This window comes from Cygnus atratus, chromosome 1 (assembly GCF_013377495.2).
Source record: "Cygnus atratus isolate AKBS03 ecotype Queensland, Australia chromosome 1, CAtr_DNAZoo_HiC_assembly, whole genome shotgun sequence".
In the NCBI taxonomy this organism is placed as follows: Eukaryota; Metazoa; Chordata; class Aves; order Anseriformes; family Anatidae; genus Cygnus; species Cygnus atratus.
The window spans coordinates 53,444,926-53,469,837 of record NC_066362.1 but is presented as its reverse complement, the minus strand read 5'-3'; the positions used below and the strand labels follow the sequence as shown (position 1 = coordinate 53,469,837).

General features: G+C 37.1%; 2 protein-coding genes across 4 annotated transcripts in view; one reads left to right on the top strand and one right to left on the bottom strand.

The window, feature by feature from the left end:
- ACSS3 (acyl-CoA synthetase short chain family member 3) overlaps positions 1-1,195 on the top strand; it is a 71,089-nt gene extending 69,894 nt beyond the window's left edge. Inside the window, 1 exon segment of the mRNA XM_035551752.2 lies at positions 291-1,195. Coding sequence (XP_035407645.1) covers positions 291-437 — 147 coding nt within the window. The 3' untranslated portion in view covers positions 438-1,195.
- A 2,660-nt stretch (positions 1,196-3,855) lies between these two features.
- PPFIA2 (PTPRF interacting protein alpha 2) overlaps positions 3,856-24,912 on the bottom strand; it is a 335,557-nt gene continuing 314,500 nt past the window's right edge. For 2 of the 3 annotated variants that reach the window (XM_050715798.1, XM_050715800.1), the window contains 11 exons: positions 23,809-23,890; positions 20,321-20,521; positions 18,155-18,217; positions 16,699-16,728; positions 14,143-14,318; positions 13,194-13,291; positions 11,102-11,277; positions 10,939-11,007; positions 9,833-9,992; positions 8,144-8,236; positions 3,856-4,447 (listed from right to left, as the gene is read on the bottom strand). In XM_050715798.1, coding sequence (XP_050571755.1) covers positions 8,178-8,236; positions 9,833-9,992; positions 10,939-11,007; positions 11,102-11,277; positions 13,194-13,291; positions 14,143-14,318; positions 16,699-16,728; positions 18,155-18,217; positions 20,321-20,521; positions 23,809-23,890 — 1,114 coding nt within the window. In that variant the 3' untranslated portion in view covers positions 3,856-4,447; positions 8,144-8,177. The remainder of the gene's footprint in view (positions 4,448-8,143; positions 8,237-9,832; positions 9,993-10,938; positions 11,008-11,101; positions 11,278-13,193; positions 13,292-14,142; positions 14,319-16,698; positions 16,729-18,154; positions 18,218-20,320; positions 20,522-23,808; positions 23,891-24,912) is intronic. The other variant, XM_050715803.1, reaches the window with a different exon arrangement.

The following is a 24,912-nucleotide window of genomic DNA, read 5'->3' as shown; positions in this document are numbered from 1 at the left end:
GATGTATGCTTTAATGAACTAGGCACATAAGTGCATCCAAAGACCCAACATCATGGTTTTGATTCTTGAGACCATTCTGCAACTGGTCCATGACTTCAAGTATTACACAGTATTTTATTTCTACTATTTATTACCCAAAAGATTTTCATGTTCCAGAGCTTACCAGATACATTTTTTTTCTTGTCTGTTTTCAAAGGCTAGATTTAGAAGATTCTCTGGATGAAATTCTGTTTTACTGTTGAAGGACTGCAATCTACTGTCATGTGCTTATGTATATTCTTCCTTTTCAGATAACACCAACCATTGAAGATGCTAGCGTGTTTAAACACATAGAAGAAGTGCTGAAGAAAAAATCAATGGGTAATAGGTTAATAAAAGTGTCAGTTACTGAAACATACAGAGACTTTCTGTTAGGAAATACATATTTTAAAAAATAGTCATGATTGGGGCTATTTTTTTTCTTTATTACGTAAATGGTACTGTGTTCTTTACCGTATTGCCATAGCCAATGAAGCATACTGAAGACTGCATGTTGTCATTATATGCTGTATGTTAAGATCACTAAAAAATTTAAATAGTATTCATACACTGATATAGCTTTGGAGGGAGTCACTGTATTCTCATTATAATAGAATCATGGAATCACAGAACAGCCCAGGTTGGAAAGGACCTTGAAAGATCATCAGGTCCAACCTTTCATGGGGAAAGGGAGCCTAGATGAAATTACCTGGTACCCTGTCCAATTACATCTTGAAAATCTCTAGTGATGGAGATTCTACAATATCCATTATTGTATAATGAAACCAATAACTTGAGTTTGGCTAAAACAGCTGTCAGAAGGTAAGTCACAAACTGAAGACAGCAATAAGTAGGAATTCTGTTGTGAAAATCATTGCAGACATAACTTGTCTTCACTTATAAATTATGAGCCTTATGCCAGTTAAATTTTTATGAATTTAAAAATTTTTAAATTAGTTTTCTCTATTCCACTGATTTTTCCTAAATCTTTGTGCTATAAATTCTTCTAATTGCTTTAGTCAATGACTTTTGGAAGTGCCTTTTTTTTTTTTTGTAAAATAATAGCTGATTTCTGTCTTTCAAGTCTGTTAAAATCTTAATTTATCTATAGTAATGTTGAATAGAAAATACATATTTTAAATAAATGCAAGCATTTACCCCTTGCATTTTCTGATAATTTTGTTGTTGTGTTTTTCATCACTGTTATGAAAAGGATAAACCAGGATGTTCTTTCACTGACATAATTAGATGTTTCAGGCTTGCTGAGATACATATCGCTAAGAAATGTAGCAAATACACATACTGGGCAACCACTCCTTGACAGTATTGGCATTTTCAAAATACTTTCAGGATTCTTAACGTATCAGGAAGTGAAGGATACACACTCTAAATGCATTACTTCTTAAGCTGCAGTTTTTAACTGAACAAGAAATGTAAAAATCCTTGTATTTCAATGTATTTTATATATATTTTACATGTAAAAATAAATGAAAAGTTTAAAAGCAGAAGAGTTACTCAAATGCAGCATTGCTATTCCGAGGAATAAACAATAAGCAATTGGCAGATTCAGAAGTTGTGAGCGTATTTTAAGACCTTTTTAAGACCTTTTTTTTTTTTTTTTTCCTGTTTTGCTGGAAAATATTCAAGATCAAAACTGAGATGAGAGGGGCATAGTGGTCAGGAGCACTCACTGCTGCTGCCATGATAATGTGGAGGATTCCAGAAATGCCAAAGGGCTCATTCATCAGCATTCAGAAAACCCAGATAAAGGGAGCCACATCATAGCAGTGATGCAGTATGGAAAAACATTTTTTTTTTTCATGAGCATTGCTTTTGTTTCCCAAAGGAGCCTTTTTCTGAGGATCTGTGATTGCAGAATTTTTTGCTTACAGCTTTAGGTTTGTGCCAAGCTGTGGAAGGGAAAGAGGTAATTATTCTTGTACTCAGGTCCATTGCTGCACTGCAGCCTGGTTGTACAATCAAGAAAGAACAAGCCCATTTAACAAGTGGTAGAAGAGCACTTCTTTTTTCTTAATTTATTTATTTTTATCTTATTTTATTTATAGAAGAAGCATGTGGGTAGATTTGAATGGCCAGGGAATACTGAAATTTGGCTGGAAGAAGTTGATACAATAATTATTCACCGACTGTGGATCAGAGCCCAGCATAGCCACAATTTCTAGCTGGTAAGAGTAGAGCTGTGGCTGTGCTTTGGATATACTAGGAGTTTTGATATGTTAGCCTGAGATCAAAAAAGAAGTCATAATAGCACATTTATTTTATTTATTGTATTTTTTTAAATATATGTTTAATTCTTCTGGCCTGTTTTTTCTACTGTGGAAATAAGTAGGGGGTACTCCCAAGGCAGTATTCCTAGAGCTTCATTTGGAGATCTTGCTCGCTCTTTTCCCTAACACAGCTCATTTCCTTCTGCCCCCTATCCCCACGCCACCGAATTTGAGTGTGGGCTGTGACTGGAAATGTACACTGGAAAAGAAATTCTGGAAAATTGGAACTGGAGTTTATGAGAAGTGTATACAAATGATACCACAAACAGTGCAAAGGGTGTTTGCATTGCTTTACTTGGTGACATTCTGGATTAAACTAATCCAAAATACGGCTGAGGGTGGAGAAGACGGAGCATCAGGCAGCAAGGTCAGGTAAGCCCCACAAGGCTGTATGGTAGAAAGAGGCTGTCTGTGTCTGCTGTCTCTCTTAGCCCGCTCTGTTCTACCCAAAAGCCATCCAATCGGAGGCATCAGCAAGTTTCCGTGCTCCCTCTCCGGTGGCAGAGTTCTGACCAGACAATTCATCGTAACTCATAGCTGTTAGTGGCAAAATGTGTCTTCTGCCTTAGCCATGTACAAGTACACTGACATCCAAACTAGTTTAATGCTAACTAGGTACCAAGCTTATAGACTTATAAACACACATAGCACTGAATTCTTTTTTATTGACATTGGGGAGAAAATCTTTCACCATCTGATTGGCTGGAAGTTTGCAAATGAAAATAGACAAAACAAATGATTTATGTCCGTGCAAACATGGCAGATCAAACTGGTAAAAGAAATAACTAAAAGACAGGTCTTGAGCTAAGATCAAGCAGCAGAAAAATAGCAAATAGGTAAATGACTATTAAGTAGGTCCTTACCTTGAAACTTCCCATTTAAACAAAGAATAAACAACAATAACACCACCAAATAAAGCCACAGCAGGTAATATTTGCTCTTCTAAACTTTTATACACTATATATTAATCACTCTGTCTTTCAGTTATTTCCTCTGATAAAACAGACTTGTGTGAAGTCTCAGCAAGGCCATCTTGGCTAAAAGCAGAACATTAGACAGGAGCCTGTCTAATGCCCTGTTATGATGAAGAAATGGTGGGGTTTGGCTTCTCTTTTCTTTCATTTTCTTTGTGGAATATATTTGGAAACGTGAGAATCGCACTCTATTCATTCCTATGCAATTATTAGATTTAATTTTCAATGCTGGCTGGTGTCTGAATATCCTGGAACAAAAAGGTGGCTCTTGGTAAAGCAAGATTCTTCTTGGTCCGCAGGTAACATACAAGAAAGTTTTTGTTTTGTTTTGTTTTGTTTTTTTGTATAAATCCTGTTTTATTAAATTGCATTTTTTTTTGCCTTTTTTTTTTTTTTTTTTGTAACAGTTCTGGGTTTATTTGTGTGATTTTAAGAGGTGAGCCATCATGGTGCTTCTCTATATATATCTAACACTTCCATTTTGTCTTTAGAGGTCCATTTTTGGCTCCAGTTCCAGGTTATGTCATTCTTTTATACATCATCAGAGGCAGGTGTTCAGCTTTAAATACTGACAGATTTTACAGTAGGAACATGTTGAAGCTTCTAACCCTGCCTAAACATATTCATTTGACCGTTACAATCCAAAAACTGTAAAAATGGTGGAATGGAAAGTTACAAACAGTATTATTGACACTGCATTGTCAAATGTTTGCACTGAGACCCCATGTACCATAGATTTTATTTTAAAAAATCATATTTATATCCATTTACATAAGACTTACACATTTTTAAAGAAATACATACACAGTAAATACGTAAATGTCTAGTATTTTACAATAAAACAGATGAAACAATGTAAAAATGAGTGGCTTCATTTGATAAAAGCTTTGGATGTGCACTACTGCCAAATTTCTGATGACGGAGATGCTGGGAGGAAAGGGGGAAGTTGTTTTGTCTTTTTTTTTTTTTTTTTTTAAGCAATTTAGTTTTTAAAATTTTTATTCTTATTTTGAATTAACCAATACATGAAAGGAACATCAGATCTGTTTGTCTGATAAACCTTTTGTGTTCTCTTCCCTATTACCCTGTTCTTGCAGAGAGTTTTAATGCTCTTTTTCATAAGTAGTGGTAGTGCACTTCAGGTAAAGTAGAAGAAAGAGATGACATCTAAAGGAAAAATAAACATTAATTAGTAAGGCTTTTTTCATTGTAATTGGATCCAGGATGCAAGGACACTAGAAATATTATAGCACTAAATAAGCTGTTGCCACGTTTTTCCTGAAAACTGAGCATCTGAGGGAGACATGTATTTGTTCTTTAATTTTAGATCTATAATATAAATCAATTATGCATTTTGATCTTTTAGTAATGTATACTAATTCTTGGTCAAAAAACTCTAGTATATGTTCATTTTACAGCTGTTTTTCTTTATGTTTTGATTCTGTATTGGTGGTTAGAGTTTCCTGCATCTTTAGACCTTTGCCTCTTCGACACGAGGTCGAACACACATTTTAAGCGTATAGACTCTATTGATGTACGCTGTGATTGTCCTTGTTCACTACAGCTTGACAGCATTTACCTTTTTTACCCTGATGATTTCTTTGCTGTGGACCAGCTGTTTCCAGAATTACCATTCACATCTTTCTGAAGCACTTCTTCCCCATCTGTCTTTACAAATCCTCTTTGGAATCCTTCATTGATGAAGTACACAGTTGATTTACCCAAATCCCCCTTGATGTTTCATTAGAAGAATATGAAACTGTGGCATGTGCTATTGCACCAGCCTGTGGCAATGAAACTGTCGTGGCTGAGCCTTCTGATGTGGTGGTGACAAGTATTTCACAAGACAGAAGTTCAGGGAAAACATACAGCCACCGCAGCAGAAAGCTGGACCATCCCATGTGCACTATCTTAAACTTCTTTGCAAGATATAAATGGCTAGGCAACAGTGATATTGAATGTTCTGATATTTATGATCTTGAGAGTATACTCAAACTGGGCCGTGTGGACTATGTTCACATAACTGTTCTGAAAATGTCAGTTCATGTTTTATGTAAACTCATCAGGGTGGTTTCAACAGATTTTTAAAAAATACCTGAAATATGACCTGAAAGCATGTGGATTGAATCCAGTTGTTGTGAAGAAACATCCAGAGACACTGTAAGATTGTACCTGGTTGGTATTGTTGGAATAAGCTATTTTGAAATATGAGGCTTTGACATTTTCTGTAAGAAATGTGAGTAGCAAAGTACAAGAATTCTGCAGCCTGTCATCACAGACCATCTCATTGTTTCACATGCAACCCATTTGCAGCTCTCTTTTTAGTCTGCTCTACACACGCATAATGTTTTTTTTTTTTACTATTCTAAGAATTCTCTTATATTGCTATCGTGCAACAACAGCTCACCAAACTAGCCTTCTCCTCTGCTGCCTGCTTAGAATCAGTCCCACATGCAAATACTTTAATCACAGTAGTAACAGGACTACTTATGTATTTTAGGCAAGGTGTTGCAAACCTGTGTCTCAGTCTGACCTGGATCTGAAAAATTTCAGGAGATGTTATAATGAATAATCTCTTTTCTACAAGTATCAATCAGTTCTTTCCCTGAAGAAACTGTTGCTCAGGAAATGTGATTGCAAATTCTGAAAAGACTTCTGTGGTCCTTCAACAACTTCAAATAAATTCAGGTCATTGGTTTAAGTTTTAATGTCTGATATAATAATGAAGGAAATATTTTCCCTGTATAATTTTTAGATAATTTACTGAAATTCCAAACTATTTTAACTTGGTATCCAACCTGGGTGATATCTTGGAAATTGCACTGATAAACAGTGAATGTACTAAAGTTCTAGTTGACACCATCTTGTCGCTTCTCTAAAAGGACTTTAAGGTAATTTAAAAGAAATAGCAGTACATTCATTTCAGTCATCCTCATATATCAATCTTTATAATTTATATCTAAATTAGCTCTAAATTCTGATAGAACTCTCAAGTGTTTAAGATCAGTATGTAATCAGCAGAGTGGCCAAGCTACAAGCTCCGATGTGATATATATATCACTGATACTTGGAACACTTGAAATACTTGATCTGCTCCTATAGAATCTGAAGATAATTTGTATAGCTTGTATAACTTTGTAAACATCTTTTTGCTCAAAATACCTAACTCCAATATGCATACAGTGCCAACAAAGTTTCACCACTTTACTTTGGTTTTTGGATTACTATTTTAGACAATTACTGAAGAATAAACCAGGAATAAACACCTTAGAAAACTGTAAGTTAATTTTTAGTAATACATACATTTTCAATATCTGCCCTTGTTGCACTATTCAGACCTGTTGGAAAATATTGTCTTACGTGCCTGGCCTATATTTGGCCTATTAGATTGCTCGGCATTCGAACTTACTTTCTTCGTCGTTGCTTTCAACATTCCAAGTCTGAAGCATATAGGAGAAAAGATGCACATCTCTGCTATCAGTTTCTGCCTCCACCAAACTCATTGGGAGTATTGTCATTGACTTTATTGACATAACATAAAGTAAGCCCTAATCTATACACACACATATTTAAAAAAGATTGATATAGTTTGTGCTCCATCATCAGCTTTGTAGGACCAGCTTGCCTATTTTAGAAAAAAAAAATATCTATGCATATTTTTTAGTGGTGGCTTGAAGTTTCTTTTTGTAACTACATGACAATTTTATACACCTGCAGTCTTCTGAGATCTATGAAGTAAGGCTGATGCCATCAGCAGAATTCCTGAGCAATCTACATTTCGCAATGGTAACGTTTGCTGTTCATTAATGGTCTTTGAATATGCCCAGAATTAGTAAAATCATGATGGTCCCAAGCCTCTCCAGACTGAAGATCTAAAAATGGACTTTGTTGGGTAAAAACTAGGAACAGCAATTCCTTTCTTGCAGATCCTGGCATGTCTTGTCTATAACATGCAACAGCTATCAAAGCATGTTCAATGTGGGGCTTTGGTGCTGTCCAAAAGCACTTTCCAACTCCTCTGAGTAACTAAATGGAAAAAAAAAAAAGCCTCTGTTACTGAGAAAATATTAGCATGAAATGGTGCCATATTGATGAAAGCGCTCATCATGTTAGTCTTTCCTGCAAAACTTGTGATGCAGCAGCAAACAGTATTTTTCTGCAGAACTCTGGAAGGATAACATTTATAGCCATATTTAAAAGAGAAGTGGTGAGAAATGAAACATGAACTCTGGTACTAGATTTGATCTAAAGCTGCATCCAGCTCAGAATATCTTTTCTTTACCACTGGTCATTTCTGAATGATTTGGGAAGCATGAGATTTTCTGTAATAGATAACTTTGGAAGATTTTCTGTATAGGGGACGTTCTGTCCTAGTTTTATTCAGTTACCTGATGTTCTAAATGAATCCATATCTCTCATTAAAGAAAATAAATAAATAAATAAATAAATCTCTTCTGCTTTACTAGATTTTTTCCCTCTCTTGAGCTCCTGGTAGAACTATTTCAAGTTCTCATAAAGTAAATTCAGTGCCCTGTGCTCTCTCTCTCCCCCCGTTCTAGCTCTAAGTTTGAGAGCACACAAGTGTGTTATGCTTGGTGAGCTATCATCTGAAGAGAAGTTGCCTGTAAACTGTCTCATCTGCTAAGGTGGCACCAGCAGAGAGAACCTGCTACTTGAGATATGGAAGGAATGGCGTAGTGTCTCCTGGACTGAGCTTGAGGCTGTTGTCTTGATCAAGTGGCCACCTTACTGAGTCTAAGTTAGGTCCTCTGCTCCAAGCTGACTCTTGCTTGAATAATGCCAAAGAATACTGGGTGTAGTGTACATAAAGAGGTTTCATGATGGCCCCTTATGAATACTCACAACAATTCAGTGCTGGCTTCTTTGCTAGGCCTTGTCAGCATGAGTATGTGCGAACTGTTGAGCTGTCTAACCTCTGCAGTCGTGATGAAGCAACTGCAAATTGCAAGAAAAAAAGAAACAAACCAGAACTTCTTTAGAATCATGAAGAAAATAAACCAGTCTGTTTCCCACTGGAAGAATGGCTGTTAAACTGCTCTGTGACTTTCTCTGACATGATCTGGGCATGGTGCAGTGCAGAACTCATTCAAAGTCTCTTCATGTCTGGCGTACTATTGAATCTGCCTTCCTTAAGTAAGTAAATGTTATTTTATCGGAAGCCCTAACAATGTACTTGTCATGATGTTTAAATACCACAGTGTTCTCATCACTGGAAGATAGGAAGCCAAATTCTGGATGAAGATGTAGGTCCTCAAAGCTACCTACTTTTAAGTCTACTGAGTTCTGGACCCAGCTCAATAATAAACCGTCTGGAAGATCTGCAGTAAATCGCTAAATCTCCTCTGCGCCCTAGTTCCCCATCTGTAAAATGGGAATAGTATCTTCTACTTTATAGTAAGGCTAAAAGATGAAGTCTATGAATGTTTGTAATGTTCTTAGCTACTACAGTAATGTGGGCCATGGAAATGCCAAGGAAGCTTGCACCTTTATTTGTGCATAGATTCTGCCTTGGAATGGATTCTTGTCTTATGACTTCAAAACTGCCAAAAAGTGCAGGATTAAAAGCAAAGCGTGCACATGAGCAGTGGAGTCAATGGAATATAGTGATGCAATCAGTAAATTATTCAATCTGTATCTGCAATTATAAAGTAGTATTTTTAAAAGGTGAGTTACTTTGATGGAATTTAGATGGTTGTATTTTCCTGCCAACTTTGTTAAAGAATTACAAAATGTAATCACTACTGTGTATTACGTTACTGTAATATAAAGCTATTCTTAGACCTAAACTCTCTCATGAGGCAATAAAGAGCAGTATTTGAAATGGGGCAGCCTGTGCACTGGTACTTCTCAGAACTTCTGACAGGTGTACTCACATGTTTTCTGTTGTCCATATACCTGAAGAAATAGCAGCAGTGGGATTTTCCCCTTCTCCCTGCCTTCTTAAAACAATTTAAAAATTCACTTATTTATTATTTATGATCTGCTTGATACTTTTCAAGTCATTGCTGAATCAGTGCATCTTTTAGAAGTAGAAAGATTTCCAGAGAAAATTAAGACTAGTCTACAGTAACAGAATTAGTATCTGGATTTCAGTATTTGTTAACTGCTGGTTGTAATTAGTTCTTAGCAACTTCAGTTATTTGATGGTTTGAAAGTCAAGTAGGAAAATAAAGATGATAGTCCCTTGTAAGTTCATCCTCCAAAATAAACTCCACCTAGTAGAGAGGTTTATGAGCTGAGAAAGGTACTTAGATACTATATGTAATCCTAGATGCATGTCAGTAAATTAATTCCTCTCTTTCTGAGTGTTTCCTTTGCACCCTGACAGCCTGAAGCAAACACAAAAAAAATCAATAGTATGCCAAGTCAGTGAGTGCTTTTCCATTCCCTAATTTCACTTTCCCAGCCTCCTTATGCTAGGTAGGTGAATTCAGCCGTTCCATTGCAGGGCAAACACGCGCTAAAAGTCAATTTAGCATACTAGAATAAACCTCTTGCTTTTCAACCGTAAACGCAGAAATGACTTCATACCGTCAGTTGCCATTTTCCGAGACTGCCCCGATGTCGTGGTTAGTCTGAACCCGGCTGGCAGCGTTTCGGAGGAGCCGGGCATCATGCTGATGCCGTGGACCTCACGTGGAGGGAACTGTCGTCGCCAGGAGGGACCACGTCTGAAGTTCTTGTCGTCGCTCTGTCAAGACACAGAGTTGTATTGGATAAAGCAAAATGAAGTTTGTGATAATCTGGCTGCCTGCTGCCTCTCCCACTGTCAAATTTGTTTCACAGCAAATGCCCTGCTTTCTTGCACTGTATCCAGTAACTACAATTCATTTGAGACACTTGTATAAAAGCAAATGCTTCAGAAATATTAAATGCTAGAGTGGAAAGCTTTCTTTAAGTCGGTGGTTTGATATACTGGAGGATTCTGCTAAAGCAGAACTTAGTTCTCTTCCAAATACAGTGATTTGTTACTGTATTCGATGCAGTGGTTTGTTGCTGCATTAGGAGGCTTACGTAAAGTGCTAATGAAGAAACACTCATGTATACACAGAATCATAGGCATATTCATCACGTTCTTAAAAGTTTCATTTCTCCTTGAACTTGAACATTTGTGTGACAGACTCTTACTTAAGATGAATATTTTACATAGGTGGATTTTAGATTTCCCCAGCTGAGGTAACTGCCTCAAATCCCACTCTAAGATACACTGATTATCTTTAAAGAAATAAAAATAACCCCCCTCAAAAAAAAAAAGAAAGCACTTTTTTCTTTGTTGTTGTCATTATTATTATTATTATTTTTTTAAAAAGGTGTAAGTATCCCAAGGAGTAAGTTGCACAGGCGCCCCACACACACCTCCCCACATTCTGATCATTGAATCTTCCACTCCTTTCTGCGTTTTAACCCTATGTAAAGTGTTCATCTTAAGGTAAGAGTGCAGAACAAAATTTAGCTCCCCAAATGATATGGATATGTAGCCATACAGAGGTCACTTTAAAAATACCTTGTTTGGTATTTTTTTTAATACCTATAACTGATTCTTTTGAACAGTATGTGAATTAACGTCTTCATGCATTGCATTCAATGTATATATTTTACTATGATAGTTAATAAATACTTAAAATAAAATTAATTACTTCTTCAAGTCGTCTTTCAGTTCCTAGTGCTAAAAGGTTGTTGTATTCTCTCTCAAGGATCTGCCGTGCCTAGAGATACCAAAGTAAAAAATTAAAATGGTAGAAGAGGGATAAATGGCAATCGTGGGTACAGATTAACCAGAAGTAGCATAAGCAAACTTGCCTGCGTGTTTTGTGTTGGAATCTGTAATAGTAAAGCTAAACTGCTGTAATCAAAGTTTTCATCCAGTGCTATAAGTGAACCATGTACACCACTTTCTAGAATATTATTTGCATATTCTCGCAGGCCAATAGCTTGTATCCAGCGTATGACTCGATCATTGCTCCACACCAGCACATCTGAAAGGACACAACACTGCTTCAGTCTCCTAGTCACTGATAGCGTCCAAAGTATACAGCTGCATGCATTCATACTGCTTTAATTTAATACGAGGAACACCAGGAAACTATTAATATAGCTTTAATGGCTTCAACATCTCCCAAAACCCCAAAGCGTGGGAATAACTGTGTGGTTTTAGCTACCTTCATGTTAAATGTTTATTCTGAATTGGTTCCGAGGTGCCACCAGAGGGCATCTCCAGAACACAATTCCTCCCACCTCTTCTAGATACCTCGTCTCCGTTTGCTTATCAGGTGTAAGATAGCCTCTGTGACTTGCTGAGAAAAGCACCTCACTTTCAGACAGATGAACTTAAGGCAAGAGAGGAACAGAAAGTAAGAAGCCCAAGAAAGGACAGTGGTGGAATTAACACCCCCAAACTCTTTTCAATTCTTAGGTAAGATTTTACAGTTTAACAGTGCAAGGGCACAGGAGAAATAACAATTCCTCAAGGCTTCACTTGAGAGTTTTGTATTAAACATTTTGAGAGTTAGGCCAGCACCAACCATTTATAACTTGCCAGAAAGCAAACGAGGAGTTCACAGTTTTAGAGACTAGAATAATTTTTAGTTTTGAAAGCTGGTAGAACTGTTCAGGTCTGTGCCAATTATAAAGCTAAGGCAACAAAATGAGCTTGGAAATCATTTCTGAGGACTTTTCTCTAAAAAAAAAAGACCCTGTTTGTTAGATTACAAGAAAATCACTCACACTGATCTCTGTACTTGTGAGTGGGAAATGCATTGCTGTGTTTTGTGCTGCTAAGTGATGGGGATTGTTCCTGAACCATTTGCAGAAGTACAGCTAAGGTAGCATTTCCTGGTAGCGGCACTCTCCATTGCCTGGCCAAGAGCATCCCAGACTTTGGGGTCAGGATGTGCTGAAACACAGCATGGCAGCCAGGGATCAGCGAGACCAAATCCTGCTTGGGACCATGTCTAGCTGACTGATGCCCGGCAGGGTGGACTAGATGGGGGTTATTACCCTTCTCCTGAAGCAACTGAAGCAATGCCAGGACCCGAGACCAATAACCAAATCCCCGTGGGAGCCTCCAGCCCTGCCTGCTCAGGCAGCCTGGCACTGGTGCCTCTGTGCCCAACTTCCAGGTCTCTGAGCAAAAGAGCACGTTCCCTGCAGCCATTCACCCTTCTATTTCCTCCCTTTAAGCTCTTCTAACCAGTGTTGTGCTTGAAAGGTGTTAACTTTCAGTCTCAAGAGCTGGAAATGCTTAAAGGAATCAAAGAATTCGCTTCTGACAATGGGAGAAAACAACAACCCTAATTGCTACGTAAAAAATGAACTGTGCAGTGAGGCAGCAACTGCTCTAGGGAGCTTTGCACAGAACATACTTTTAAACCAGCTGCTAGATTTTCCAATAAGGTCAGTTCTGTTAGGAGCTATTCCTATATTTATCAAGCAGCTGCCTCAGTGGCCACCCCTCCAAGCAACCTTTTCTGTGGTGCACGTTGGGAAGTAAGAAATCAAGGGCAAATTCAAAAAGCTTCAAAAAGCAGGAGCATAGTGTTAGGACCCTGAGTGCTCCAATGTCCCAGTGTTGCTCCCGCGGGTCCCAGTGAGCTGCAGGCTGTTTGGCCTTCTTCTGAGACTGAAAGAGGCTAGGATAAAGTCTGTCACCAAAATCCATTTTAGCAAAAGGAAGATACTAAACCACATTTCAGAACTGCAGACCCAATTTAGCAAAGTACTTAACTGTGCCTAATTTAGGGAGATGTTCTGTGTTCTGAAGGCAGCTGGATTTATGCAAGTTTTATTTAAAGCACATGCTTAAATGCTTTGCTAAGATGGCATGCCAAGGGGTTAATAGTGTGAAGCTTCAAAAGAACAAACATTCTCAGTATTCATTCCCAGGAACTATCACCTTTTATTTCATGCTGACTCATTTCTCTTCGCTTTTCCAGTTCTTTTCTATCATAATTCAACCTCTTTAAACACATGATTCCATATTGCAAGCTTGTTCTGTTATTTGAAGAGAAACATTTACAGAGTTAATAAAGAAAATTTTGAAGATGGGAACATATTTAGGATGTATTTCCTGCATGTCACATGAGGTGTTTTATGGTGCTAATGTAGTAAATCTTGAGGCAAGAGAGGAAAGTGAAATCATTAAAAAAAATCCACAGACTTTAAAAATGAAATGGACAAAAACAAAATGAAAATGTTTGAATATGTGTTCTAGTGTAAGAAACCCCAAACATTAAAAATTGTATTCAGAAAAGGTAAGCCCTAGGGAGCTCACTGAAATGATTTGTCAAATCAGTCCTCAAAAGGTGTCAAATCAGACAGTAAATTTAACAAAATCCACTTCTTGTCACATAAACATAATTTCACCTAAAGTCTAAATGCCTTTATTTCTATATTTCCAGTTTAGCTTCCTGGCTATATCCCTAGCTAACCTGAGCAACTGTCAATTTGCTGGTACTGTTAACAGCCTTTAAGTGCTACACAAAATAATTTTTCATTACTGCGAGATCTCAGGGCTTCAGATGTTAGTCTGCCATTTTCTGATACTTTAGACTGCTTAATAAATTATTAGTGGTTCTGTATTGTCAAGGCTTTATTTATACATTAATGGTTCCCTGCTCATTATGAAATGATCCATACAAGTATCTTAGTTATGAGAGAGAATTGTGATGCTGTAGCTATTACTAAAGGATTACCTCTGTTCACTTTTCTGACACTTAACACACACTTTTAGCTGTAGTTTTCCAAGCCAGAACAACAAATAGCCAGTGCTGTTATTCTGTGCAGCACTGAGCACTGCATCACACACGAGAGGCTTTATACATGCAGTCTTTATGCAAACATACCGATGAAAGCTGTCCACCATTTTTAAGTGCACACGCAGGTCTTTCTTCGTCAGATGGTCTAACATCCTTGCATCGACCAGGCACTCCATAAAATAACTGCGGTACTGAGGTAAACCAAGACTGGGGAGCCATTCGTTACCTATCCATTCATGGTTCATATCACCATACGCCAGTGTCTACACAAAAATTAAAAGTAAAGAAAAAAAAGGAGAGATCATTTCTTAAGTTTGTTCATGGTTGCACCACAGACTGAAGAGTATATATCAGTATACTCTGGTTCTAGTTAGACTTCTTAGTTCAGAAAATCTGTCTAAAGGAAAAAAAATCAATTTTTTCATTGTATCGATGTTTGAGTTGTTAGCCACTGTGAGATATTTGTTACTAAAAGCAATGCTTTGCATTTTTCATCTTTTTTTCTATCTTTGCAAAATTTGAATAATATTTAAATTAATTAAATTACATATTTTAATTAATCGTTGTAACACAAAATCATAGTTTCAATTTTGAATTTTAAATGCTTGCAAACATATTACACAACCAAAATGTGTTTGTTTAATGGTCTTACCAGCTTTCAATTAAACTTCTGGATTATTCTGTTAATCAGATATTTTCAGCTGTGCCCAGCTTAAACCAAAGTGCATCATATACAGAGCTCAATAAATGAATTCTTTAAAACAGGAGCAAGCCAAATTCCTTATAGAAGCTAGGCCTGAAGCTACTATACTACATAGCTGAGATTTCAAGAGGGCGATGAAAAATAAATGTGAAACAAACATATGAATGTTGAGATTTTTTTATATGGTTTGCATAATGAAGTTAAAAAATAGACACATTTTATATCATACTAATGTCAATTATTTCAGCACTATTGCAATTTAACAGAAAAAAAAAGAACACATAAATTGCAAGATTAACACCTCCCTAAGAGGGTGGTTTTCAAAACTGATTTTCAAGTCTAACAATATATATATATATATATATATATTTTTTTTTTTGGTATGTCTCCTGTCATAGACAAAAGGATAACACAATGCAAGCTAGGTATACTTTCTGTGGGGAAAAATACAGTCCTCTCATCTCTCATTCTTGTGAGGTTTTGAAGAGAAGAGGAATGCCATAAGTAAAGACAATAAGATTGTGTGTGTTATCTATTATACAGAGACAGAAGGAAATTTAAGAATTTAAATATTTGATAGTCCAACTAAGAAGAAAAATATTATTCCTTATTATACAAGACAATCTGTAGACTGATACTTGAGTATGATTTATACAATTGTGCCTCTGATTTTTTCTAAAAACATCTGGTGTAATTTTAGAAATGTTGACTCTCTAACTCGGCATATTTTATTAGCCTATTCTCAAAACTGAGGATAATCTTTTCTTGGTTTAGCTGGGAGGTAGAATCTATATCTAAAATATCTCTAAAATGTATCCAGCTGGGAATACTTAGACTTTCTGTGTCTCTGTGGATTTACCAAGCAAAAATCATGGGCATAATAGGATGTGGGAATATAAGGAAAAGACCTAACATGTTTACCTCTATGACCGTGCTGGTGCCACTAAAGGACATGGCCTAGTGACAAGACTTGGTAGGTCAGGTTGCTGGTTGGATGATCTTGAAAGTCTTTTCCAAACTAAATGATTCTCTGATTCCACTGTATATGCCCTGATGCAGGGACACTGCCAAGCATCCCTATCTGCCATGATGCAAAAACCTTTTCCCATCCTGTGATTCCCCACATGGCAGCGGGTCACCACACAGGGCCTGACTCAGAGCTGGGTTTTTGGTCTCCATTCAAACCATCGCTGCTGCTCCTTCATTTTGTACCACATGCTACTCCAGGATAAAAACGAACAGAAAAAAAAACACAATCAAACAACAAACCCAGGACAGGTAGAGTTAGGTCTGCAGAAGGGAGTTTTAGAATGTGTGGACTAGAAACAACCCCCTCATCTATAATTCCTTTGAGACTTTGAGGCTTTGCTGTAAGTAGAGAGAGTGAGACTGCACACATCTGTTCATATTCAGAGGACAACAATCCTCCAAGTGGAATGCATGGGCAGAGTCTCCTCTATTGATGTGACTGGCAAATGCTTTATGCTGGCATTTGGGCCAAATGCCCTCATTCTTTCGGAATATTTTGGGCCATCAAACTACTTGCCTTCTGGATATCAAGATACTTGCAGCTATTTATTTTGGATACTTTAATCCTTGATGCTTTAATCCTGGGAGTTTAACAAAGTAGCTGGGCATGTAAAATAAAAGACTGTGTTGAGGACCCTGAAAACACTGTGTTTTATATGCTAACTGCAATTTCTTTTAAGAAAAATATTTATAGCATGTACAGAGGTGTTTTTGTTTTTGTATTGAAGAATACCAAATGTACACATTACAATTCATTCATGAGATACTACCACAATACCAAAATGTACAAATTATAGTTCACTCATGAGATACTACCACTATACCATACTCCTTTTTGCCTACTGATACTGGGTTAATTATGTTATTGTTAACTTTTCATTCAAAAAAATAATAATGTGAAAGAGTCATACCTGAGCCCAGCTGCCTTCTTCAGACTCTTTCTGTGTTATCAGCAGGAAGCAATTAGTAAAGCAGGTAAAAAGACAATAAAAATGAGTTATAAAGAAGATGTGTTTTTCATGCATATGATAAACTTACTACAAATGAAAACATACATGTAGAATGTGCTCATAAATATTGGAATTCAAGTCACCAGCAATGCCCTGGGATGAGCTATCTGAAGAATTACAAGACTAAAACTATAAAATTTTAGTAGGGCAAATCTAACTCTTTTCAAGATAGAAAATCTTTACAGCTTGGTGAAACTTTACAGCATTATCTCAAACACTTTGTATGGTTTCACAACCAAAACACAATCATTTACTTCTCAAAACTGGATATTATAAATGTCATTTTCCGTTGCCAGTTAGATCTCACAACGTTCACAATACAAAGCTGTGTTCTTGTGAATGGATTGAAAAGTACTTTCCACACTGTAATTTTATGGCAAAAAATAAATTGCTCTGGCAGACCAGTTAAACAGGATCAACTCTACTTCTGGCTGATTGAGTGTTGTTATATTTGTTTTTTACCATCAACAATAAAACTGAAAAGTACCTTGGTTGTAAAAAAAAAAATTATTGATGAAAATCTACTTCATGAACGTTCATGAGAAAATACAGAAGCAAAAAGAAAATACAGCAAGCATACATTTCTATGAAGTAAGTACTTTACTGCATTAAAATTTAGCTTTAGTTTTTACTGCATTAAAATTTAGCCTCTCTCACCATTTATGGGTTAGGCTGACTGTAAAGTTTTCCAAATTAAAGATTTTTCAGACATCTCATTTTAGGATTACATTGCATTGTGTTTTATAAACACTGTTATGGAATTGTTATGGACTTAATGGACTGCTAAAAACAAGACCTAAAATAACGTATGCTTCAAGGAAAAGAAAAAAGTCAGAACAATCAAATAAAATGTATTAATATTTGTGTGTCCCCTGAAGCAGGGAGAGGTTTAATAAAGCTAAATAGAAAATGACACACTCCATGCACCCTAAATCAAAGAGCATAACTATGCTAGTATGGACATGAAAGACTTGGCATTCGTGAAAACTCCGAGTTGTGTTATGCACCTTTCTCAATACTTTTCTTATTTGTTCTGGTTCATCAGATACAAAATTATGTTTAGAAGGGGTACCAGGGAAATGTTGCACCTGAAACTGCAATGATTTCATTTCACTAAATGAGGTTTCACATTGGCAGGAAAAAACAATGTAAAACTCCAAAGCTGTTTTTACTTTCGTACATTTGTGATTGCAACACAGTTTGTAATTTATTTTTCTGAGAAATGGTGGAATTGTTCTTTCTAATGTCATGCTTGGGAAGCAGCCCACAGAGGCTATGGCATCTGTGTTAAAACAGATGCATCCTAGTTCCCTTCTGAGCACTGAAATAATGCATAAATGTGAATGGAAAGACTAACCGTTTTAGCTGGAGCAGCAAGATTTTCCATTTCTTCATGGGTCACCCAAACATTGCCTGAGGGCTATGAACAAGGCCCACAGGGAGGCAGGAGGGATCCACATTAGGTAAGCAGTGGTAAAGAAGAAAGGCAGCACCACTGTAAGTTAACAGCGTATAGCATCACCATCAGCACAACCACGATCTTGCCTCTACCGAGCTGCAACTAGAGACAACTTTAGACAACTTGGTTTGCATCTTTGTTAGAGAACAGACCTGAGCCTGAACAGATGTGATGGAATATTTCAGCTAGGACTGATGGATGAACACAGTCACAAGGGAAAGAAGAATTAAAGCTGCATTTCACGTGCAAGGGGCAAATACAACCTTTAGGTCACAGCTCTGTCTGGAGGTAAGCTTCATTTCTCAAAGATTTTCCAGCCTAAATATTCTGCGCATATCACATGCTCATATTGTAATCTAAATAATGATTGCTTCCCCCACATTTCTGTGAATCAAAAATGTCAAGAGAATACACTTCTAAGACTATTTTTCCTCGTATTTTTTTCAGTCAGATCATTACTAGGGCAATGAGATGATGCAGGGAGGGGTTGTGGAAGCCTGCTGTGCATAGGGTGAAATGTGCTGTGCTTTCTTGAGAGCTGCAGTAAATTAACTCCTTTCCTGAGAAAGAAGGGAGGCAGAAAGACTTGGGATTCAGAAATGCACGGTCCAGGGCAGTGCAGCATTGTGCTGCCAATTACTTAATGAGAAGTCAAGAGCAAAGCAAAATTATTCCCAGTGCTTCTAGCTCAAATGTGCTCTTTTCTTATTTCATAAGTGACAATTCTCTTGAGCTTTGAAATAACATAAAGTCAAAATGGAAATCGGTAAATAATTTTTCAGTAATTCAACACTCTGTTGAGTCTATTATATACACCTGCATTACAATTCATGATATTAGCATGGTTAGGACATATATATCAGTTCTGCGCAGAGAAAGAATTGGATGGGGAACTATATTCTTAAAGGATCTTAGCAGCATTAGGATGAAAGGCCAGTCAATGAGAACATTCGTGTCCTTTTGCCCAGTTTCTCAACTGCTTATATAGCTCAGTGGTTCTGGATCAATTGCTAAACCCCTCAAATGTATCTCAATTCTCATTTCCTCCAAAAGATTCTTGATGAATTCCATGAAGATTACAGATTACAAAATATAAATATCATTATCATTAGTATTATTAACATTGTTTTATCATCATGACTTATCACATTATTATTATTTAGAAGTCTGGGCTGCACTAAAGTAGTAGGCTTTGTCTTTCACTTCTACAGCATGTTTTCCAATAATCAAACCTCATTTTTTAACTTTTTGTTGCTGTTGTTTTGTTTTGTTTCAGTCTCTGTTGCTTCTTTCATAGTCATCACCATCAGCCTCTCAGCATCAACCCCCCTTTTTTCTTTTTCCCCTCATCAGTTTGTCCTGTTTTTCTTCGCTTTCCATTAGGAGGTGCTTTTATCTGCAACACATATTCTTGCTCTGCCCCAGTGTACTTTCATGCCTTTTTTTTTTTTATACACTCCTCTCTTTCCTTTCAAACCTGTTTCTTCTCTACTTGCTTCTTTCCCATCTGCTCCACTCTGTCCCCTTTCCCCACCAAATGCACACGCTCCACTTCTCCCTTCCATGCTCTGCCCTAACACTTCCAATCACTGCTTCTCTTAAAAGCATGAAGAACCTAAAAGCAGCCAACTCAGACTGGAAAACATTTGAAAGGATATAAAAAGGGGGAAAGCGAACAAGATTCAGAATAGTTGTATTCCTAAATAACTAACCTCTTCCCTCTCCTGCCTTACCCCACCCCACAAACAAAAATACGATAAATAACAAAATAAGAGAAACACAATCTGATTTGGTTGGGAGATTTGACCTGAAGGAAGAGAAAGGCAGTTAAAACTACAAATAAGGTTAATCAAAAGCGCATCTTAAAAAAGGTATCAGCTAAAGGACAAATATCAGCGACCAACAATCGAGTGATTGATGAACAAGTACTTCCAACTCTTTAGAGGACAGTTCACACTGATTGTGAATTGTGTGTTACCAGAGTCACTCTCTAACTACAAAAGCCTTTCTGCAGACTCCTGCAGAGTGAAGTGGGAAGGAAGAAGCTAGCTGAACAGGACTCACTGTTCTGGATGTTGGAGGTGCTGATGGACTTGTGAGTGATACCATCTCCTGGATTGCTAATCGGAGTTTTAAGCGATGAAGAGGGTTGCTGATTCCAATTTCTCTTTGAATCTCGGTATCGGACAAAGCAGACATAATAGCTCCACTCTTCACATTGGCACGGCAGGCAGCAACATACCAAGCTGGCATTCCTAGCCAGAGCTGTTGAGATAAAGTACACATTTGTTCAAGGCATTGCTTAATTTCTGTCATGAAATTTATCATCGAGGCAACTATCAGCCTGAATAAGCATGGTAATACACAAAAATTAGTATAACAATCATACTATTTATTAAAATGAAATTGTTTTAGAACCATTGCCATGGCTTCACATGAACTCTTTTTGTTGCTTTTATTATAAGCCAGAATGCAAGGGATGCTTTGGATTATTTTTACAGTTGTTTCTCTGTCACCTAGGCTCCTCCCTTCCTATGCCTTTAACAAACAAATCTTGGCACAAGTCAGTATTATTGGCAGTTTGATAGTCTTATCATATACAGAAAACAATCTAATAAGAATTGATTAAGTCATTTTCCCCTTTTCTACTAAAAATGGCTTTATCTCTCTTTCCATGTGAGTCCCTATGGTGTACTTGTGGGCACAATCTTACCCTTCTCAGCTCATTTTTTCCAAGAACAGTGCAGATAACCTAGTGAGGACTAGGCTTACTGCAAATCTGGAACAGTCTGGTATGGTGTCACACTACTGCTGGAAATACTGGTTAGAAGTCACAGCAAAATGTGAACACAGCTACAGAAGATATGTACTTGCCACTTGAGGTTTTTCTTCTTATGTTAGACTTAGTAGCCTAGGTCAGCAGCAGCGCTGTGTTTAATTTCTAACTGCACTGAAGTACTGTGTGGCTGATAACAAATCTACAACCTACCCGGGAACCATTTACCTAAAAGACAGCTGTTAGATCACTTTTATGACAGAGAAAACAGAGTAGACTGTCAGATTTCAAAAGAGCTCAGACAGGCTTTTCTGTACGGCCTGTTCTGATGTATCAGTAAGCTTGACGAATGACTGCATCATCTCAAAAAGCTCTTTCTGCTGATGGATGAGCAACTACACCCCATCCAATGCTAGTCTGAACCTGAAAAATATGATCTAGTCCCAACTAACTGCAATGAAATACAAAGTCTCTAGAAAGTCAAAAAATGAAAACAAAAATTACATAGACTACATCCAGCTGTGCTTAAACAAAGCCCCATGTGGAAACTAAGCATAGATTTAAAATGTATTTAATATTTGCATTAAATTTGACATTTTTTTCATACGTGCACTCGAAAAGCAGGAAAGCATAAACATTGGGAGTTATTCACCTTGCAGAAATAGATTGATATGTTTGCTGTTTGTTAGGTAAATGAGTTCTTTAAATAATTAGGTAAATTTGTTCTTTAAATTTGTTCAACAAACGGCTGTCTCTATCAGAAGATGAAGGTAGATGAAAACAGTTCCTAAAAGCAGGACACATTCATCGTGCTAGGCAGCAAATTGACAGATCAAGTTTGATATACTTTTCGACCATTAGTTAAGAAAAGTCACAATTCTTAAAATACATCTCAGCTGTGCCGGTGCTACATACAAATGACGAGAATAAAGGCTAATGCTGAGAAGCTGAGCGCTGAAAAGTTTGGAAATGTCACAATTGCTATAATATGTAGTACTTTAATTTGGTTCTTTGGCTCCTTTAATATTAATTTCAGTTTTTATTCCAAGGGTCACACATTACATTTTCCCCAGGAGAGTATGAAATGTATACAGAGTCCATCTGCTGACTGAATGCACTGATGTCCTCTGAATAAATTCAGTACTTCTGCCCTAATATCTTTTTTGTCATCAGTATGCTATTTGGATTGAATACCACTACATAAACTTCCACTTGGGCTACTCTCACTATGTTTCCCAAGAAGTTCATAGATACCAATTTCTCTTTATAATCTGTCTTTGAGACAGCAGGAAGCATATCCTATTTTGCAGCTAAGATTCAAGGCTAAAAAACATAAAAGAAAAAATGATTAGGGCTTAAATTGTCAGAAATTGTCACATTTTACATCACCATGAAGAACATTAAGGGACAGATTGTTTTCAGTACTTAGAATTGTCTAGACCTTTGCATGTTCACCCTTCCAGCAAATCAGTTTTGATTGTAATAGTGAATATTTCTGACTGATACAAATCTGACTACAGAACTGTCAAACTGTTATGAAAAAGTCCGTTAGTAGCCAAATTAACAAATGCTCTATATTAACAGTTTGTTTGTTTTGGAAGGAAGATATAATCTAATTTTCCAAGGTCATATTTGAACACTTGAATTGCCTTTCTGCAGTTTTCACTTCATCTTTTTCATTAGGAACCTTCAATTACAACACGAAGCAGAAGTTTTGTAGATGCCAGCTTCTTTCATTCCTCATCCTTTACTTATTCTCTGAACATACTTCTGTTAAGGTTTTTGAGGAGGACTATTTTTTCTAGTTGAAGGGAAAAAACTGCAAATTTTGTCTAATGATCAATGGGTGATACCCATGACAGACATGAGAATAGGTGGGAATATATTCAGATGCTTCGTACAGACAAGGAAGAGATGTTGCTCTTTTAGCCAACAAAGAGCTTGTATCTGCATAGAGCTGGTACAGCTTTGCCATATAGGAGTGATTATCCATGTGCATAAGAATGTCCTTACTTTCTGCCTTCTTGTCCCCTCAAGGTCTGGGTAAGTGTTTTTTGAAAAGTTCCTTCACATAAAATAGTCATTGATTTTTGTCAAAATTGGTGGACAGCTCTGCTGAATAAATTTCTCTTGATGTATTCCAAAATCCAATCATGTACACTCTCCAAATAAAGGAGAGCCCTCTGCAGCTAGATCGGTTTTCAGAGACAAAGGAACTGCCTGTCTAAATCAGAGGGATTTCAATCTGGATCTCCCACATCCCAGGTGGAAGTGCCTAAGAAACACTTCTTTGTTTGAATGATATCTAGGTAGATTAGCCCTTTCCAATATTATATTTGAAAACAGACCAAAGTCACAAATTCATTAAATTCATTAAGAATTCTGCAGATGTAGTTTTTGTGTTAAATAAAATTTAATAACTACTTTTTCTCCTTAGCACACCATCCTGTCTTAGGATTTTTTAAATATTTAGGGACTGAGAAATTATGAGATTTCATGAATTTGGGGATCAATTCCAAGTGCAGTAGTAGGGTATGCTCGAGTGATGATAGTTCTTTTTGCCCCATCCCCACTCCCTGGTGCAATCCCACTTTGCTTTTTTCATCTCCAGACTCTGTTTCACACCACCCAGTGTCAAAATCTGCTTAGTGCTGATGGCACAGTGAGCCAGGGAAAGAGGGGCAGACTTCAGTAATCTCTTCTGAAATCTGTAAGGACGAGGGTGCAGAAGCAGCCTGCCAGCATGACTCATTTCGAAGCTGTGACTAGCACTTACCTCCAGCCAGGCAACCACTGTTGGCCCGTCCCACTGGGCGAAAGGCAAGCCCTTTCTCCGAGCTTCTTCCAGAAGTTCGTGTCTAAAAATGGATCAAAAAGCGTTACATAAACAGAATGGTGCATGTGGACAATATAGTTACAACCATGCCTTGTTGTTAAGGGTAACAATAGTTAAGTACAATGACAGTCATAGGAGTGGCATAGAAAATGCAATGAACAATACATCTTCCCATTTTGGAATGTATTCCTTATTCTATTCCCAACTCTTTTTTTTTTTTTTAATTCTTCTTGGTGCATTTTGACATCCTACCATACAAAAGGTATATACAACCACCTACCATACAAAAGGAGAGGTTCCTACCTGTTCTCATCTGAAGCAATAGAGAAATGGGGTAATCTGTATAAAAGGACCACCCAGATAATAGAAGACATTGGGGAACAGAGAAAACTGTGGGAATCCTCCTGAGACTAGCTTAGCTATGGTCTGGTAATGACCCAGAATGGCCCTAAATAGCCATTTTCTAGACCTGAGCTAAGCTTGGATATAACGCAGCAGGGTCTATGGGGTGTTTGTGTTCGAAGTCCTAAGCCTTGCCAGAACAGCTATGTACAATTCTGGGGTCTCTGGAGTACAGCTATTCTGCATCTTAAATAAGCCATTCATGGTTAATAATGAATTGGTTGTAGCTTCAATAGTTCAATAGTTCCTTTTTTTTTAATTATTATTGTTTATATCCAAAAGGAGATCCATGTGGTTTACTGATGTATATATTTCTATGCTTATAGAATTTATGTGGTTTCTCAGTTGTATGCATATATATATGGATATATTTTTACAGAGTTGATGGGATACCAATCTGACTCCTGCCTCTGCAGCTTCTCTGGACTTCAATGAGTGTCTATGAAAAACTGTGGCAAAAAAATAATATAAAAATAAATTCTCAAGGCTTAAAATTCACTTCTAATACAGCAGTATTAAATATTTGGTAAAGTATAAGTATGTCAGCTAGAATTTCAAGCAAATGCTTTATATTAAACACATTCAACCATTTGACCAGACGTTTAACTGACTACTGTTGCATTTTGTAACATGACTAAAGGC